The sequence below is a fragment of the Octopus bimaculoides genome, chromosome 2 (assembly GCF_046866305.1).
Source record: "Octopus bimaculoides isolate indiv1 chromosome 2, ASM4686630v1, whole genome shotgun sequence".
Taxonomy (NCBI): Eukaryota; Metazoa; Mollusca; class Cephalopoda; order Octopoda; family Octopodidae; genus Octopus; species Octopus bimaculoides.
In genome coordinates, this window is record NC_142929.1 from 45,567,724 (window position 1) to 45,585,218 (window position 17,495).

Below are 17,495 nucleotides of genomic sequence, written 5' to 3' on the forward strand. Positions count from 1 at the left end.
ACATTCAGGGAGCTATTACTTTTGCTGGGAACAAAAGTAATGGAACATAAGCACTGAATGCAGAAAGTGTGTGAAAGCTGGAAAGATATAAGGTAAGCATGCACCAATGGATATGTAATGTTAGTGTCCACTAACGATGGAACATATATAGGCTGAAATGAAAGCTTGATACAAGAGGAATCAGCACAAGGGAGAAGATTGTACAAGTACATGCTTATGATGCATTTGAAAGATGACGGTTGGGTAAAGAAATGTCACATGACCATCCACATGGAAAGAATTTGTAGAAGAGAAACACCGAAGAAAATATGGGAAGAGGTGGTGAAGGCTGATCTCAAGTGGTTCATCCTCATAAAGGAGATAACGAAGAAAATAATGAGATGTTGCTGTGATAAAGAAAACCTGTCCAACCTAAGCAAACATGGGAAAATGAACTTAAAATGCTACAGCTGCTGCTGATGATGATAATAACAGTGATGATGATGGTGACATTAACACTTTAGCATTCGGATTACTCTGTCAAATGTAATGCTTATTTATTCACATGCATTATCTGGTAGCTTTGAGATTTTGAAGATGTGATTGTTTATTTTTAGAATGACATTGTAAGGTGTGTGTGTGTGTGTGTGAGGCTGGATCTGGCCAGTTTGGACATAAAACCAGAAGAATAGTGGGGCCTGATATGGCCAGTTTAAATACTAAAGGGTTAATGATGATTTGAGTTAAATTTGAACTGACTTTCTAAGTTTCTAAGGAATTGTAATTGGAAAAAGCAGACAGCAAAGATATGAACAATCATACAAAACTGAAATTTGCACCAAATCATGTAAATATAGAAAATAAAAAGAAGTGTAAAATTATGAATGGATAACAAATATGAGAATCTTGTGAAATAAGAGGAATATTTAACTAAAATCAACTATGAAATGAGAAATAACTGGTAAACTCCTAAATAATTCAGTAGAGAGAGAGAGTAGTGTAAAAGTTGTTATGGAATAACTTATACCTAGTTGAGTATTTCATATACAAAATTTACCAAAACCATTCTACTTCATCATCATCATCATTTAGCATCTGCTTTCCATGCTGGTATGGGTTAGACAGTTTAACTGAAACTGGCTAGCTGGAGGGCTGCACCAGGTTCCAGTCTGATTTGGCATGGTTTCTATGGCTGGATACCCTTCCTAACACCAACCACTCCAACAGTTAATGGGTGCTATTTACATGTCACTGGCACAGGTGTCAGTTACGTGATACCAGCATCAACCACGACTATGATTTCACTTGGCTTGATAGGTCTTCTCAAGCACGGCATATCACCAAATGTCTCAGTCACTTGTCATTACCTGTGTGAGGCCCAACATTGGAAAAGTGCTTCTTATGCGACACCAGCACAGGTGCCATTTATGTGACCCACGCCAGTGGCATGTAAAAAGCACCATTTGAATGTTAGGCTTCATCATGGAGGCAAGGTAATAAATACCTATCTCTTACCAAACAGAAAAAATATAATTGAAATTTCTGTTGTATTTTAATTGCATCCAATGATGCAGCATGTGGGACTTTTTGAATGGCACCCCTAACAAAAGATTGGTGCTACATTAGCATACAGTCTACTGAAGTATCAGTAGTCTACACTGTGAAATGACCTGATCTGGGTTAAGATTAGGGTTAGGGGTTAAGGTTAAAGTTTTAGGTTAAGGATCAGATTTAAGGGTAAGGGTGAACGTTAAGGGTTAGGATTTAGGATTAATCTACATGCTTATGTGTAAATGACCAGGTACACTGCACACTAAAAAAGCACCAGAGAATTACCCTAAATTTTTTTTAGCAGTGCTGACCCCACCTGATAATGAGCCATATCACATGCAGCCCACTTCTTAAAAAAGGTTGCTCACACATGACCTTAATGAAAAAATACATTGAATAATGAGGTCCTACATGTGAAAGGAAAGGTTAAAGATAGCATAAAGATGCCCACTACTGGACATATCCCTCTTCGTGCCGAAAGGTTTTTGGTCATACCATCAATTAGTTAATATAGGTGCACTGTCAGTCTTACATGAAGTAAAGTACTCTGCCCAAGGGTACAACATGCCTTCTGGTCAAAGAATCAAACCCACAGATCTTATGATCAAAAGCCCAATTGCTTAACCATTTAGGTCATGTGCTTTACTGGTCCTAGATGTACTATCTTTTCTCTTCTATTTGCTTCAGTCATTGGATTGTGGTCATACAGGAGCTCGGCTTTGAAGGGTTAAGTGGAACAAATTAACCCAAGTATTGATGTTTTTTTTAGGTCTGGTACATATTCTCTCAGTCTCTTTTCCTGAACTGTTGTGTTACAGAGAGATAAACAAACCAACACCAGTTGTCAAGCAGTGGGAGGAGGTGAAATGTAAACAAACGTACACAGAAATTGAAAACAGGGACAAAGACACTCACATATACACATATACACACACACGTACAAATACACACACACACACACATCTGACAGCCTCATACATACACAAACAGAAAAGGATACACACGTATGCAAACATATACACATCTACAAACACACACACACACACACATTGGATAGCCTTGTACATACACATACAACAGATAGCCTCATACACACACAAGCAGGAAACATGGACACGTACATATGCACATGCATACACACATATATACATGCACGTATTTGCTTCATACACACACATATTTACTCACACACACACACACACACACACACATCTGCCAGGTTCCCAATTGTTCCCCTTGCCATTCATGTCACTAGCTACCTCTTCTTCTTTCAGTCATTTCAGTATGCAATGACTGTCTTATTGAGATGCGCTTGTTGTTTTCTCTCTCTATTATTTTTCTGTTTTCATCTTTTATTTCTGTAGAAGAGCATATGCCCAAAACAGAAAAGACTTTTCCTCCTACTTTCCCTGAGCATAAACTTAACAGACTGTCTAATTGTATCTTTTTTTACCTAGTTTTTGTGTTTTTTTCCTTGCACAAAACACACACACACACACACACACACACATATATATGGGTAATGAGCAAGTAGAAGCATTTGCACCCCAGACAAAATGCTTAACAGCATTTCTTTTGTCTCTTTACATTCGGAGTTCAAATGCCACTGAGGTTGACTTTGTCTTTCGTCCATTTGGGTTTATAAAATAAGTACCAGTTGATCACTGGGGTCAATGAAATTGACTTACCTCTCCCCTCAAATTTGCTGGCCTTGTGCCAAAAATCAGAAATAATGTGTGTGTACACAACAAGCTTTCACAGTTTCTTATTTCCTTACTACCCACAAGGGGCTACACACAGAGGGGACAAACAAGGACAAACAAAGAGATTAAGTCAATTATATCGACTCCAGTGCGTAACTGGTACTTATTTAATCAACCCTGAAAGGATGAAAGGCAAAGTCGACCTTGGCAGAATTTGAACTCAGAATGTAGCAGCAGACGAAATACCGCTAAACATTTTGCTCAGCGTGCTATCGTTTCTGCCAGCTCGTCGCCCTCACAGTTTCTTTCAACCAAATTCACTCACAAGGCATTGGTCAGCCCAGGGTTATAGTAAAAAAACATTTGTCCAAGGTGCAACATGGTGAGACTGAACCCAAAATCACATGGCTGCAAAGCAAACTTCTCAACCACAGAGCCATGCCTGTGCCTCTGTCTAAACAAAAAAAAAATCTCAAGGTGGTCATAGATGATGAACAGCTTAACAGAGGTTGTTTGACCATGGCCTACTTTGAGCTAAACCCAATCAATGACAACCACTTCTAAATCATAGAATAACATAGGCCACAAGCCATAGTTACAACATAAGTCATACAATAACATTCAAACCAAAACTGAGATGGTAGATATCTGAATATCTAAAATGCTGGATTTATGTGTCTACTTCATTGATTCCCATATTTCTCTGGTGCACTGCAACACTTGAGTCTACACCTTATCATAAATAACCTATAATTCTATAATAATATCCAGAAGACTGGGTCACACAATACACAGAGAATTTCCAAGACATAACAATAAGTCCAATACTCATTATTTAGGGATTTAGGGTTGCTTTCATTGAAAATGATACCTTCAGCAACCCAACTGAATGGGGAATAGCAGCAGTTCAAGGAATCATAGATATATTCACAACTGACCTTGGGCTGTTATTACATTGCAGTGATTGATTACTTGTGTGAACATGGCAGGTGGGTAAGATGAATACAGACATTACCTATTTGTACTTTTAATTTAAGACTAAAAGGGAATATTACCTGAGAACAGGTCGATGACCAATTCCATCTGAGTGATAAGATTGTTGAGGAAAGACAAGTGGGAAATTAGATGTTACTACATCGACACTTGTTCCATCAACACTTTCAGAACTTGACTGAGAACCAGCAGTCATCATCTCCAAAAATTCATCTTCTATACTGTCTTGAGTATTTTCTGATGAATCAGATACAGATGAGATTTTGTCAGGAAGAGTATCCATCCTAAAAAAGAAAACAAAAAAAGTTCTTTAGAAAATAACATAAATAACAGTCTTAAATGAAACAAAACATTTAAAAAATGTACAGAAATAAGTGTAAGGTCCCATAAAAAATGTAACATCTTCCAAATTATATTTTTAGAGAATAGAATAGTGTAAAAGAATCTGTAAAACACTACTATTTCAATATAAATTAAGATATTAGATGATAAGGAATTGGGCTACTGAGACTGAGTTTTCTTCTTTCTACACCATTATTTAACATCCATTGTCTATGCTGGCATGGGTTGCATGGTTTGACCAGAGCTGGTAAGCTGAAAGGCTGCACCAGACTCCAGTCTGGTTTGGCATGGTTTTCTACATCTGGGTGCCTTTCTTAATGCCAACCACTCCAAGAGCGTAATAGGTGCTTTTACGTGCCATCAGCACGGATGCCATTTGCATGACACTGGTATCTGCCATGACTGCAATTTCACTCAGCTTGATGGGTCATCTTCTCAAGCACAATGTAATGCCAAAAGTCTCGGTCATTGCCTCCATGAGGCGCAACACTCAATAGGAACTCAACCACTTTGCCTCCATGGGGCAGTCATCTCTCTTGCACACCATATCTGATGCCTCTTATGCCTAACTTTTCTCTCAGGATACTCTCTGAACTTTGCTCAGGCTATTCTTATTCTAGCAGCTATGCTCTCAGAGCATCCTCCTCCACTTCTAACTTAGTAACCTAGATAATGGAATCTATCGACTACTGGCAGTTGATGGATTCTATTTTCTGCACCTTACTAGTAGCATCCCTGAACATGGCTTGCACAGCTCTCACCAACCACTCGGCTATCCCTAGTTTCTGTACTGACTACCAAATAACGGATGAGGGGACCCTGTCAAAGACTTTCTCCAAGTCAACAAAGGCCAAGTACAGAGGTTTATCTTTGGCTAGGTATTTCTCCTACAGTTGTCTTATCATAAACATAGCATCAATGGTGCTTCTTCCTGGCACAAAACCAAACTGCATCTCATCTAGGCTAACTCTCTTCCAAATTAGTTGGGCCATGACTCTCTCTATAACTTTCATCAACTGATCCAACAATTTGATACTTCTGTAATTATTTCTATCTAAGGCATCACCTTTTCTTTTGTAGCAGTTGACTATGGTGCTGCTACACCAGTCATTGGGTATGACTCCTTCATGGACCACCTAATTTACACTATGGGTGACTAGACCATAACCCACACCACCAGATATTTTTAGCATTTTAGCAGTGATTCCTGTTGAACTGGAGGCTTTCCCTGTCTTCATAGCCTTAATTGCTTTATCTACCAAGGTATTGTTTATTCGGGTAGCTGGTCTCTCAACTGGGTCAACATTTGGCAGACTCTCTCCCTCCCATTCATTCTCTACATTCAGCAGTCTTTCATAATGGCATTTCCAAACCTCTTTCTTTGCAGAATCACTAAACGCAAGTGCACCATCATCCATCCGGACACATTTCTCTCCTGTAACATCACAATTTTCTCTCACACACTGTCTTGCAATCTGAAACACTTCAGTTCTTTAGTCCTCATGTTGCTGAACATAGGCAAACTACTACTTTTCTGCTTCTCCCTTGGATAAATATGCTTGTCTCTAAGCTTCCCTCCTGGCTATCTGATACAGTTCCTTGCTACCCCACCTCTCCCAGTTCTTCCAGGCCTGTTTCTTTGCTCTAATGGCCCTGTCTACAGCATCGTTCCAATACCACATTACCCTAGCTCTGGTTGGGACTTCGCACCACCCACAGATTTGGTCTGTGGCACTCAGCAAGCTGTCCTGCAGGAATTCCCAGTTGCCCTCTTTGTCACAAGTTTGTAGCTCTTCCGCCTTCTCATCAAATTTCTCATTTAGGATGTCCCTAAATCTCTGAGCACATGAAGGGTCCTTAAGCTTCCAAATCCTTCTTTTCCAGATTGATCTGCTTCTTGGCATCCTTCTGGCCTGGAGTCTAAAATCACTAATGACAAGTCTATGCTGGGGGATGCATTCTTCACCAGGCAAGGTCTTTGTATTTAAGAGTAACCATACATCCCGCTGCCTGGTGAGAATGTTCATGGAGAGTTTGTTGGATTGCTGTGTTGTTACCCTGCTTCGTTATATATTTTATAGTTACTACACAGTCATAGTGTAAACAAGTATCATCATAAATAGTGGCAATACTACAATAATTGGTGACAAGTAACTACGTTACAATAGAATAAATAGTGCATGAGTTTAATTGACAAAAACAAATAAATGACCATCCCCAAGTATAACATAATATATATATATATATATATATATATATATATATATATAATCAGACTGGAGCCTGGTGTTGCCATCCGGTTTCACCAGTCCTCAGTCAAATCGTCCAACCCATGCTAGCATGGAAAGCGGACGTTAAACGATGATGATGATGATGATGATGATATATATATATATATATATATATATATATATATATATATATATATATATATATATATATATGTACATATGGGCTTCTTTCAAATCTAATCATAAAGACTTTCATTGGCTCATGGCTATAGCAGAAGACATTTTCCCAAGGTATCATACAGAGGCACTGAACCTCAATCTCTTGGTTGGAAAGATAACTTTTTAACCATGCAGCCATGCCTATAAGCTTCATTCAATAACTTTCAAATTTTATCAAAATTCTCAACTGCAAAGATTTTTGCTGCCGGTTGTACATTATTCTAGATATCCACAGTTGAACTGGACAAGGTCATTTGTAAATGCCATTGTATGTTTTGACACAAGATGACAACTTTGAAAGTTCACATTTCCTCACAAAACTCCTACACATTTCATTTAGCTTGCTTCAAATTATATATATATACATTTATATTTCTATTATTATCATTATCATTATTTACATAGAAAAATTTGCCAAAATTTTATTTTAATAATTTGCAAAGATTTGCATTTCAAAATCTGTCAGTTTGTTGCCTTTAAGATTTTCAACAAAGGAAAATGTTTGCTTGCACAAATATAAAAATATTGAATATAGGTTTCTGAGCTTAAATAAACTAAACCAATCAAAACAAAGAATTGCCACTGGTACTGCATAGGTGCTTTAATGTAGCACTGTATGGACACTTTTATGTGGCACCAGACAGGTGCTTTTAAATGGCACTGCCACAAGTGCTTTTCCACCAGATGGACCAGTCTTAACACTTATATATATATATGCCAGGCTTCTATCAGCTTCCATCAATCAAATCCATTCACAAGGTTTTGGTCAGCTTGGCCATAGAAGAAGACACTTGACCGAGGTGCCACACAATGAGACTGAGCCCAGAACCATTTATTTGGGATGCAAACTTTTTATCAAGCAGTCACGTGTGCAGGCAGCCATGCAAGTATCCCCCATGCTTTGGATTATGTTTTAGTCTCAGTATAGCTTTGTAAATATATGACATACATTTACAAAATCAGCATTTTATCTCACTTGAGTTATATCTTCCTATATGAGGACAACATTGTCATTATAGTAGCTTGTATAACATGAGTAGTATAGCTAACTTGGTTTCTGGTTTGAAACTGCCTTTATTCATTGGAAATTTTAACTTAATGCTGCCAAGTTAATTACAAAGAAAGTAAATATGTGAATTGTGTGCATCATTTTCTTTATAACCCCTTAATTTCAAAATCAAATTTCTAATCCTGCCAATTATCATGAAGAAATGATTATCTCCTTTGTAATGTCAACAATAGGGAACCCCCATGTATCAAAATATAAAAATTTGCTATGGTAGGACTGAATTAAGGAGATTTATGAATCAAAGTTTTTCTTTTTTTATTGTCTCCTTCACATTTTTAGATTAAGTGCCTGAGATTATGATAGACAAAGTGAAAATGATATAGTATCAACAATTATTTTTCCAATTTCATTCATAAGTGGTAAATATCTCATTGTGGATGGTTTTACTCAGCAACAATACAAACAGAAAAATTAACATTCCCCACATTTTACTTCTAAATATCACTAGTATCAAATATCTATATATTTCAGATTGGTATACTTCTTTGAAAATGACTATACTAAAATATTTTAAAAGATAAGTTAATGGAGACAATAGTAAAAAAAAAAAACACTCAGCTAGCAAATAAGGTTAAATTGCTTGAACACGATAATCTCACTCATACTGCTGTTTCACCTGATGCTGCAAGTGCAAATAATGAAATTTTAAAAGATACAGAGATATAGGATCTTCCAGACTGCTGGACACAAGAGATATACTAAAAATAGTATTCCTGGTTAATTGTAAAAAACAGAAAATTTGGTTACAATATGTGTGATCATCTTGGAAATGAATAAATACAAGATATTCATTTGTCTTGTGAGAGGTATAGTGTAGAAGGTATAGAAGTGAGTGATGAGAAGACAAAACAATGAGTTTAAGAAGTAGGACTTGAGTATAAAAACATGAAGCCTATTACAGATGTCAAAAAAATGTAATTGAAAATGCCAAGTATGTATGTCGCCAAAAAACGACAAAGCAAAAACAATCAAGATTTTATGTAATAATCTGATTTTGGCAAAAGGCCATTAAATTTTAGAGAAGTGGGCAAATAACTTACATCGAACCAAGTAACTGACTGATACTTTATTTTATTGTCCCCGAAAGGATGAAAGGAGAAGTTTACCTCAGCAGTTTTTGAACTCAGAACATAAAGCCAGTAGAAATGCTGCTAAGCATTTTGTCCAACATGTTGCTTGTATATAAGATTGGATTCAAATTTAGCACAAGGCCTGCAATTTCGAGGAAGGGGTTAAGTCGATTATATTACCCCCAGTACTCAACTGGTAATAATTTTATTGACCCCCAAAAGGATGAAAGGCAAATTGACCTCAGCATCATTTGAACTCAGAACATAGAGAATGGACGAAAGCATTTTGGCCAGCACAGTAACGATTCTGCCAGCTCACCATCTTACTGTCTGTATATAATATTGAGCATAAAGGTAGACCATACTGAACAGCAAGAAAGAAATAACCTTAAGTCAACCTACATTTTAAGCTTTCATAAGTAATGCAAAATTATTGTGCACCATGCAGGGAACCAAAAATTATTTTACCAAACAATCTAAAGTATCTTTTATGATTGATGAGTCTACTCAATCAATTGCAAAACAATCCTAGTAGTCTCATTGAGAACAACAGCTGGTGAATATTCTCACTCTGTGCGATTCTGTTTAAACTTAGGTAAATGCAAAATATATGAACATGCAATAGGTTTCTAGGTAACTTTCTAAGTGGTATTATTATTATTTTTTTTTTTTTACAGCAGTGCCTAAAAGAAAATGTGATGTGAGTTATAACTGAATGGAGCATCTGGAATGATAGGGGTGAAAATCAGAATTGCAAAACTATTTCTTGATTTTCCTAATACAACTAATTGGCACTATACAAGACACAAGATTGCACTTAGTGTGGATGTATAAGTAAATCAACTTGCAGGTTTGAATCATTTTCAAACATATTTCAAAAACTTTATTGCATTCTTTCAAAGAATCAAGCTGAGCTAAGTGCATGCACTGAAGCACCCCAATGTCACTTGTTGGAAATTGGTCATGCTTTTAGTCTGGCATGTGTTAGTAGATCTTACTGAACTGTATCAGCAATTTAACAATCACACTTCAGCCTTGGATTGACCATGCTTTCATTGTCTAATGTCTTCCTTCCGTGCTGGCATAGGTTGAACAGTTTGACAGGAGCTGGCCAGGAAGAAAACTGCACCAGTGTCTGTTTTGGCATGGTTTTTACAACTGGATGCCCTTCCAAGTGCCAACCACTTTACAGTGTGGACTGGATGCTTTTTAAGTGGCACTGGTAGGGTCACCAAGTAACTTGCAAGACAAGGACAGAACCAGATGTCTTGCCAGCAAATTTCTTACCACAAAGCCACAAATATTTTATATATATGAATTACCACACTACAGTCCTCCACTCTACCAAGTGAGCTATAGCAATATATATATATATTTGAATAACCAAAAGCAGAAACCTGGTTTGTGGATATCCGTAATTGCATAATATTTTTATTTGTGTTGTTAAATGTTTTAATTCGGTCTGTTTTTCTGTTATATTGGTGCGCTACGGTGGATTATTTAAGACTTGGTATATATATATATATACATATATATATATGACAGACTTTGTACATTTTTTATTTACTGAATTCACAAAAATGTCATTTGTCAGCCTAGGGCTATAGAAGACATTTGCCCAAGGTGCTAAGTTGTGGGATTGAACCTATATATATTTTAAGCAAAATTGAACTAAAAGAAAAGCAAAACTTCTCGATGTTGCTGTGGCTTGAATTTGGACATAAAAGACAAGTAAAACTATTATGAATTTCTTGAAATTATTTTCGTTTGAAGAGATTGTATAGAAATTGCCTAGTGGCAATAGCTACAAACTCGAAATGTAAAGGGAGATAATTTCAGGAGTCGAGAATTCTCCAGAATTTTTGCTAATTTTTTCAGACAAGGATACGTTTTAGGCACGTGTTTCTGAATTAATAAGCATCATCAGCACAGCATTTGTCCAACCATGACTACAGTAGACATAAGACTTAGATATATACAAAAAACAGGGGAGAATATTTAGGGCCTGGGATAATTTGCATACCTAAAATAAAATTAGTCAAGTGTGTGTGTGTAAATGATATGGTGGTTAAAGTGTTATATAAAAAGAAACCGTGAAAAAGGACCCAATGATTTTAGTCAAATTAATTACATGTGTTGGGTTTACTGGTACTTAGAGTTTCGCCTAGAGCAGCTTCTTCGACCTAAGTGGTCGAATAAGCCGTTCCAGACCCTCTATATCTATGTGTGATTTTTTCCGTCTCGGTCCCCCACCATCGCTTAATTGGTGTTGGTCTGTTTACGTCCTGTAACTTAGCAGTTTGGTAAAAGATAGAATAAGTATCAGGCTTTAAAAAAAAAAAAAACAAGTACTGGGGTTGATGCGTTCAACGAAAATTCTTCCAAGTGGTGCCCTAACTTGGCTGCAGCTTATTGACCGAAACAAGTAAAAGATGAAAGATAGGTACGTGTGTATAACATGTGTGTGTATGTGTGTAGCTGCTATTAAGAACACGGACAAGATACACCTTTTCTCCAAGATGACGGGAAATATTTACAGTTTGAATTTAAAAACGTAACCATGAAGGAATTCAATAGAAACCACAAGAAAATCAAGCCAAATACTATAGTGCAGGGGTCCCAGCCGTCCGGCCGTAGATCATTTGGTATCGGGCCGTACAGAAAGAATAAATTTTAATATTTTATTCCCGTTTGACTACCGCAGCCTGCTGGGTGCTTTTGTATTATATATGTATTATCTATGTAATAATATAAATTATATATATATATATATTATGTACTTTATTGTGTTTTATGCGCGTGATCACCCCGGTCTGTGGGAAAATTGTATCGCATGAATCCGATCTGGAGCAAAATAGGTTGGGAATTGCTACTTTATGGATATAAATGGAGAAAAAAACCTTACACACACAAACATATATACATGCATACTCACACACACACACATATATGTATATATAGGTACTACCAAAGCAGCACGGTCCCGAACGCGCAGTCACGCGTCCGCGCTAGCTAGTCGTGAGTGGTCGATCCTAACCCTAACCCTATCCCTATCCCGCGTGTGCAAATGAATACGTGTTTAGGGTTAAGGTTAGGATTAGGATCGACCCCTCACGACTAGCTAGCGCGGACGCGCGACTGCGCGTTCGGGACCGTGCTGCTTTAGTAGTACCTATATATATATATATATATATATACACCTATATATATATATATATATATATATATATATAATAATATAAATACATACATACATATACATACGCGCACACATATATCATTTTAGATCTTGGTGTACATTTTAGATGCAATCCGAAATAAAGACACCGAAATCTTACCATGTAATTTTGTTAAATTCTAAACAACCTGTCGCTCTTTGACATTAAGAATTAACTGTGAGCAATCTCCGAAACTATAATATAAAGGAAATAGTGCTTAGTTCTCCAGGAAAGATGACTATCTTTTTATAAAGTTTAAAATGCAAAATATAACCGGGAAATTCGACCAGTATCGCAGCTTAAGTCTGTAACAGACGATGAGATAAGAGTTTACAAATATATAGTGCGATTTGGAATGTGCTATCTCATACAGAGATTTATGATTCAATAATAAATCTTACACATATCAATTTGATAAAATTTATGGCTTCATGCCTAGCAGAATTCCTCCTAATGAGCATTATACCTTCATAGCTTTTACGTAATAGCATTGAAATGGGAATTTGTTTTAGCAGTCAACCCTACTCATTGTATTTTCCACTTGTCTTTTCTTACTCTCTTTATTTCTCTTTCGTCCAAGTAGAATTATATAAATATATATATATATTAGTCATAAATATAATAAATAATAAATTCTTATTATTTATTATAATATACCCATCATTCTTTTTAACTAATATACGAGAACCTGTTTTGTTCACTGACCTAGGAAAGCTTATTGGACAACTAACATATATACATACACACTTACACATATGCATGTGCGTACTCACCCATGAAATCCATAAAAATATAAAATTGGGGTTGCTGTAGACAGAGGTCACTATCCTGATCAAAGGCGTCCCAACCGTGACCCCTTTGGTTTCCTTTTTCACACAGAGTATATTTAGAACCGCATCAATTAAGATAACCTTATTTTCTAAAAATGGTAAAGTACGAGTTTAGGGAAGTTTGACAGCTATTTCTAGCAGGGGCCCTGATTCTGCATAGAAGATCCCCAGTTGATTTCGAAAAATACACAGGAATATGGGTATTAGTTACCATCTAATTAAAGCTTTGTGATTAATATTCATACTACTGCAGATTTCATAGCTCAACACGAACGTAGGTATGAATTATAGTATTACAAATAAACCTACACATATATTAAACACACAAAGTATTACAATAACATACGTAAGCAGTAACATTTCCCCGCTCAACAGAATTAATATTAACGGGAAAGAAATGATATGATGAAGCGCTAATCGATCATATATACATATATATTGTTAATTTACTTTGATCGAACGGACTTATGAACAGGCATTCCAGCCATGAGAAGGATAACATTAGCCAGTCCTTTCTGCGTTAAGATAGTAAGGTGTCATTAGAAGCTCCCTTGCTGGTTTAGTGATAAAGAAGGATGAAGATGATGACATTGTGTGGAAATTATTCGTAATAATACTCGGTCGGTGCAGCCCTGTGATGAAACGATGATGATTTGCAACAGTGAATTTAGTAAATAACAAATAATTAATTAAAATTATTTACGAATGCAGAGGAGAAATATCCTTATAAATTTGTAATTTGAATCTTTACTTTTGAAAGTGATAAGTTTTAAGGGATAAGTTTTAGTATTATGGTATGTATTTTATGAACCCCCCGTGTTAATGGAAGGCGAGGTCAGCTAATTAAGAAACAAATGCAAACCACGTACCTTGTCGCGACACAAATCCGAATGACGAGGATGAATTTTATCAATTAGAGACAAGAGTGGGGAAAAGAAACACAAAACAGATATGAAAGTTTTCTTTTTCTTTCTTTCTAGTATCTTGGTGAGTTTCTACACAGATTACTGTTGCGTATATCGCTTTTGTTTCAATGCATTTGCCATGTGATGACGGTAAATGTCCAGTCTTGACTACAAAAGCATGTTATACTACTACTAACTACAGTTATCCAGATGTGACTGCAGTAGTGGCAGTAGTAGTAGCAGCTGTTGCTGCTGCTAATTTTTGAGGTACCGGGCGACAGCCGAATCGTTGATCGAAGAGATTGTACAATTAGACGAGAACGGAAGGGAGTACTAAGTAATACTTTTCATGTCGTGGTACGCAACAGAAGCGCAGTAACTCGCGTGCCTTACAGTGTTACTTATAACTAATGGTTTTTCAGAACATGTGCTCACTTAGCAGCAGAAATCATTGTGACACTGCAACTCAACACTTTTTGATTTTCTCAAATCTTCTTTTGCCTCTTTATTAAGACTAGGTAGTCAAAATACATTAGTGTCTGCATACACCTCTATGCATTCACATAAGCACACACGTACATCTGATTCTCTCTCTCTCTCTCTCAGTCGCCCTCTGATATTCAGAGAGCATGTGTGTGTATATATTTGAACAGTGGAGATCCACAGTTCTTAAAAAGAATTATTTCACGTTCTCTCAAAAATTTATATCTGTCTATAGGTATATGTGTGGATATATATATCGTCAGTAGCTCATACGTCTGAAAAAGAAGTACACTCTAAAATAATAGTACAGTAATATATCTTATAGAAGATTGATTGTTATGCCCGGTCCTTTATAGGACCATCGCACCTATAAAGCGCGCTGGTGGTTATCCACTGTTGAGAAAAAGAAGAATTATTATTTTTCTGATGAGTTGTAGTACACCTGAGCACTGTATACAACAATTTTTTATTTTCATTATTGCTATTTCACGTTCTCTCGAAAATTTATGCAATTCTTATGACGTCAACACTATCCATATATCTAATGTAAAGGAAACACGTGTCGGGCAGCGATTTAAAGTGAATGTATTGTACTGTAATAAACAAGTTTCGAGGATGTATAATTCTCCATCCTTACTTTTAATGCCTTGAATATACGCTCTGTGTGTATGTATATATATATATATATGGAGGTGAACAAAATTAGTAACCGGGGTAAAATGAGTAATTTCTGATTTCTTATTTTTTCCCCGTCTTTGAAATTATTACATTTTAAGTATTGCATCATCATTTTGTATTGTTACATCATCCTTAAGAGTAAAAATTGGTCAGCATAGTTGTTGAAGTTGAGAGAGTTTGGAATATTATCAGGTGATAGGTACTTTTTTTTTTTTTTTCAAGAAAATTTTCCTCAACCCGTTTGTAATTGAGGTTGCTAATAAATAAAATATCTAGATAATTGTTGGTGTTTAACAATCAATATTCCTTTCTCTGTTGGATTCCAAGTCAATTTTCCCCACGCTAATGTCTAATTTGATCATCTTCAATTTTCAAAAATGATGTCTGAGATGGGGAAAAATGAGTAATGACTAATTTCAATAATTTTTTCTCTTTAACTGCATGGTGCGTAAATATATCGGGAAGGCCACTCCAGAAGATCCTAAAGAAGCTATAGAGAATAGTTTATGTTGAGGGTTTTTTTTTTTTTTTTCTTAGTTGAATTTCGTTAATTTCATATCATATGCCATTTTTCCACGAGCCTCTTTCATTTGACCTACATAATTTAAATTTTTGTTGCATTTCTGATGTTTACGGATGGATATTGATGTGTATAAGTCTGTTTTCAAATGTAATTCTGGAGAATTAAAGAAGCAAATTTACCTTATCTTGGCTTACACATTTTGCCGTCTTTTATATGCCTAAAGAAACCGGAGATAATTTTCTGAAATTGGGTTCAGATTATGTTATCAAGTTTTACTGCATCAGAAAAGGTTATTTGCTTATCTGATATAAATTTTGTCAGGTTGTGGAACAATCGTAAAAAATATTTCTTCTCAAAGTCAAATCTATCTCTATGTGGCAGTAAAAACTCCACGTTGTGCCCCATCTCCACCCCTATGTATTAGTTAATGCATAGGTGACTCCAACAGAAAAAGCATTGTTGCATTCCTGGATAATGCAACACTACCATACATACATACATACATACATACATACATATACTTGTGGGTTAATAAGGCTACCATTGGTTTCATGCCGAGAGAATTCTCAGCAATTATCAAATCTGTCACTTGGTACTCGTCTCGCTTCTTTCAGTTTCTTTCTACCAAATCCTCTCACAATACTTTGGTCGGCTCGGGACTGTAGTTAAGAAGCGGCCGTCTTAACGTACACCCATGCCTGCCTGTAAAAGAACACTTAAGGTTCCTTACATATACACATATATAAGCACACACATGTATAGTTGTGTGTGTGTGTGTGTGTAAATCTGTGTGTATACGTGTCCTTATGCAGATATGTGTGTGTGTGTGTGTGTAAACAAGTGATATGCTAATGTGTTCAGTTATGTGTAAGAAAACGCAATGTGACCGTGGTATACTGGGATATAGAATCGATTTGTCGAGCTTCTCTAAGTGAGAAGCGATCAGCTTTTGTGTTCAACGCACGTACGAGTGGTCTTAGGTTCATATACATAGCGAAAACAGAACGCACAAACATATATATCGAAAATATTTGACAAGCAATCAAGGTATGTGGCCAATAATTCCTGCACGAAAACGCTGTATTTAGATCTGCAGGTTTCAGTCGCCTGAAGAAGAAGGGTAACGGTTGACAAACGTCATTAACGAACTACTGTTTCACACCTACTCCGACATCAGATGCATAATCCAACGAACAAAGAGGACTACCAGGTTTTGGATGAATCAACATCGTAGCAGCAGTTAATATATATTTGCGTTTAGAAAAACAGGCAAACTAGTTTTCACTTCGCGTTGTTAACTGATTTTTCTTAGTTCAGTATCAAAGTGGTTCAATTTGTGGCCGAGCCGCTTCTGTACAAGGAATGAATCTCAAATAATAATTAAAAAAATACTTATGCAGTTTCCACAGTGATGTAGATGCCGGAAAATCTACAATAAACTTTACTCTCTCGGGGAGTGGGTGGACTTCATCCTTGTCGGTGATGTGCCCGAGGAGCAATAGAAACTGTAGCAGGAATATTTAGAAATCAAACCCGGATCGCAATATCCGATGCCAAAAAGAAAAGAAAAAAAAACAGTAATTTCATCTCTGGCACGCTTTTCCTGAGCAAGACCACTCCTATATATTCAATGCATTTTAGCCTCTACCGACAGACGAGATGCGGCGGATGGCGAAACAGAGAGCGTAGTAACCGAAGTAG

The 17,495-nt window shown here is 36.4% G+C and overlaps 1 protein-coding gene across 2 annotated transcripts in view; it reads right to left on the minus strand.

Annotated features, from left to right (window-relative positions):
- The window catches only part of LOC106879448 (acetyl-CoA carboxylase), a 124,700-nt gene extending 110,007 nt beyond the window's left edge, over positions 1 to 14,693 (minus strand). For both annotated transcript variants that reach the window (XM_014929017.3, XM_014929008.3), the window contains exons 1-2: positions 14,075 to 14,693; positions 4,289 to 4,510 (exon numbers count right to left, since the gene is read on the minus strand). In XM_014929017.3, the coding sequence (XP_014784503.1) occupies positions 4,289 to 4,509 (221 nt within the window). In that variant the 5' untranslated portion in view covers position 4,510; positions 14,075 to 14,693. The remainder of the gene's footprint in view (positions 1 to 4,288; positions 4,511 to 14,074) is intronic.
- Positions 14,694 to 17,495: the final 2,802 nt, after the last annotated feature.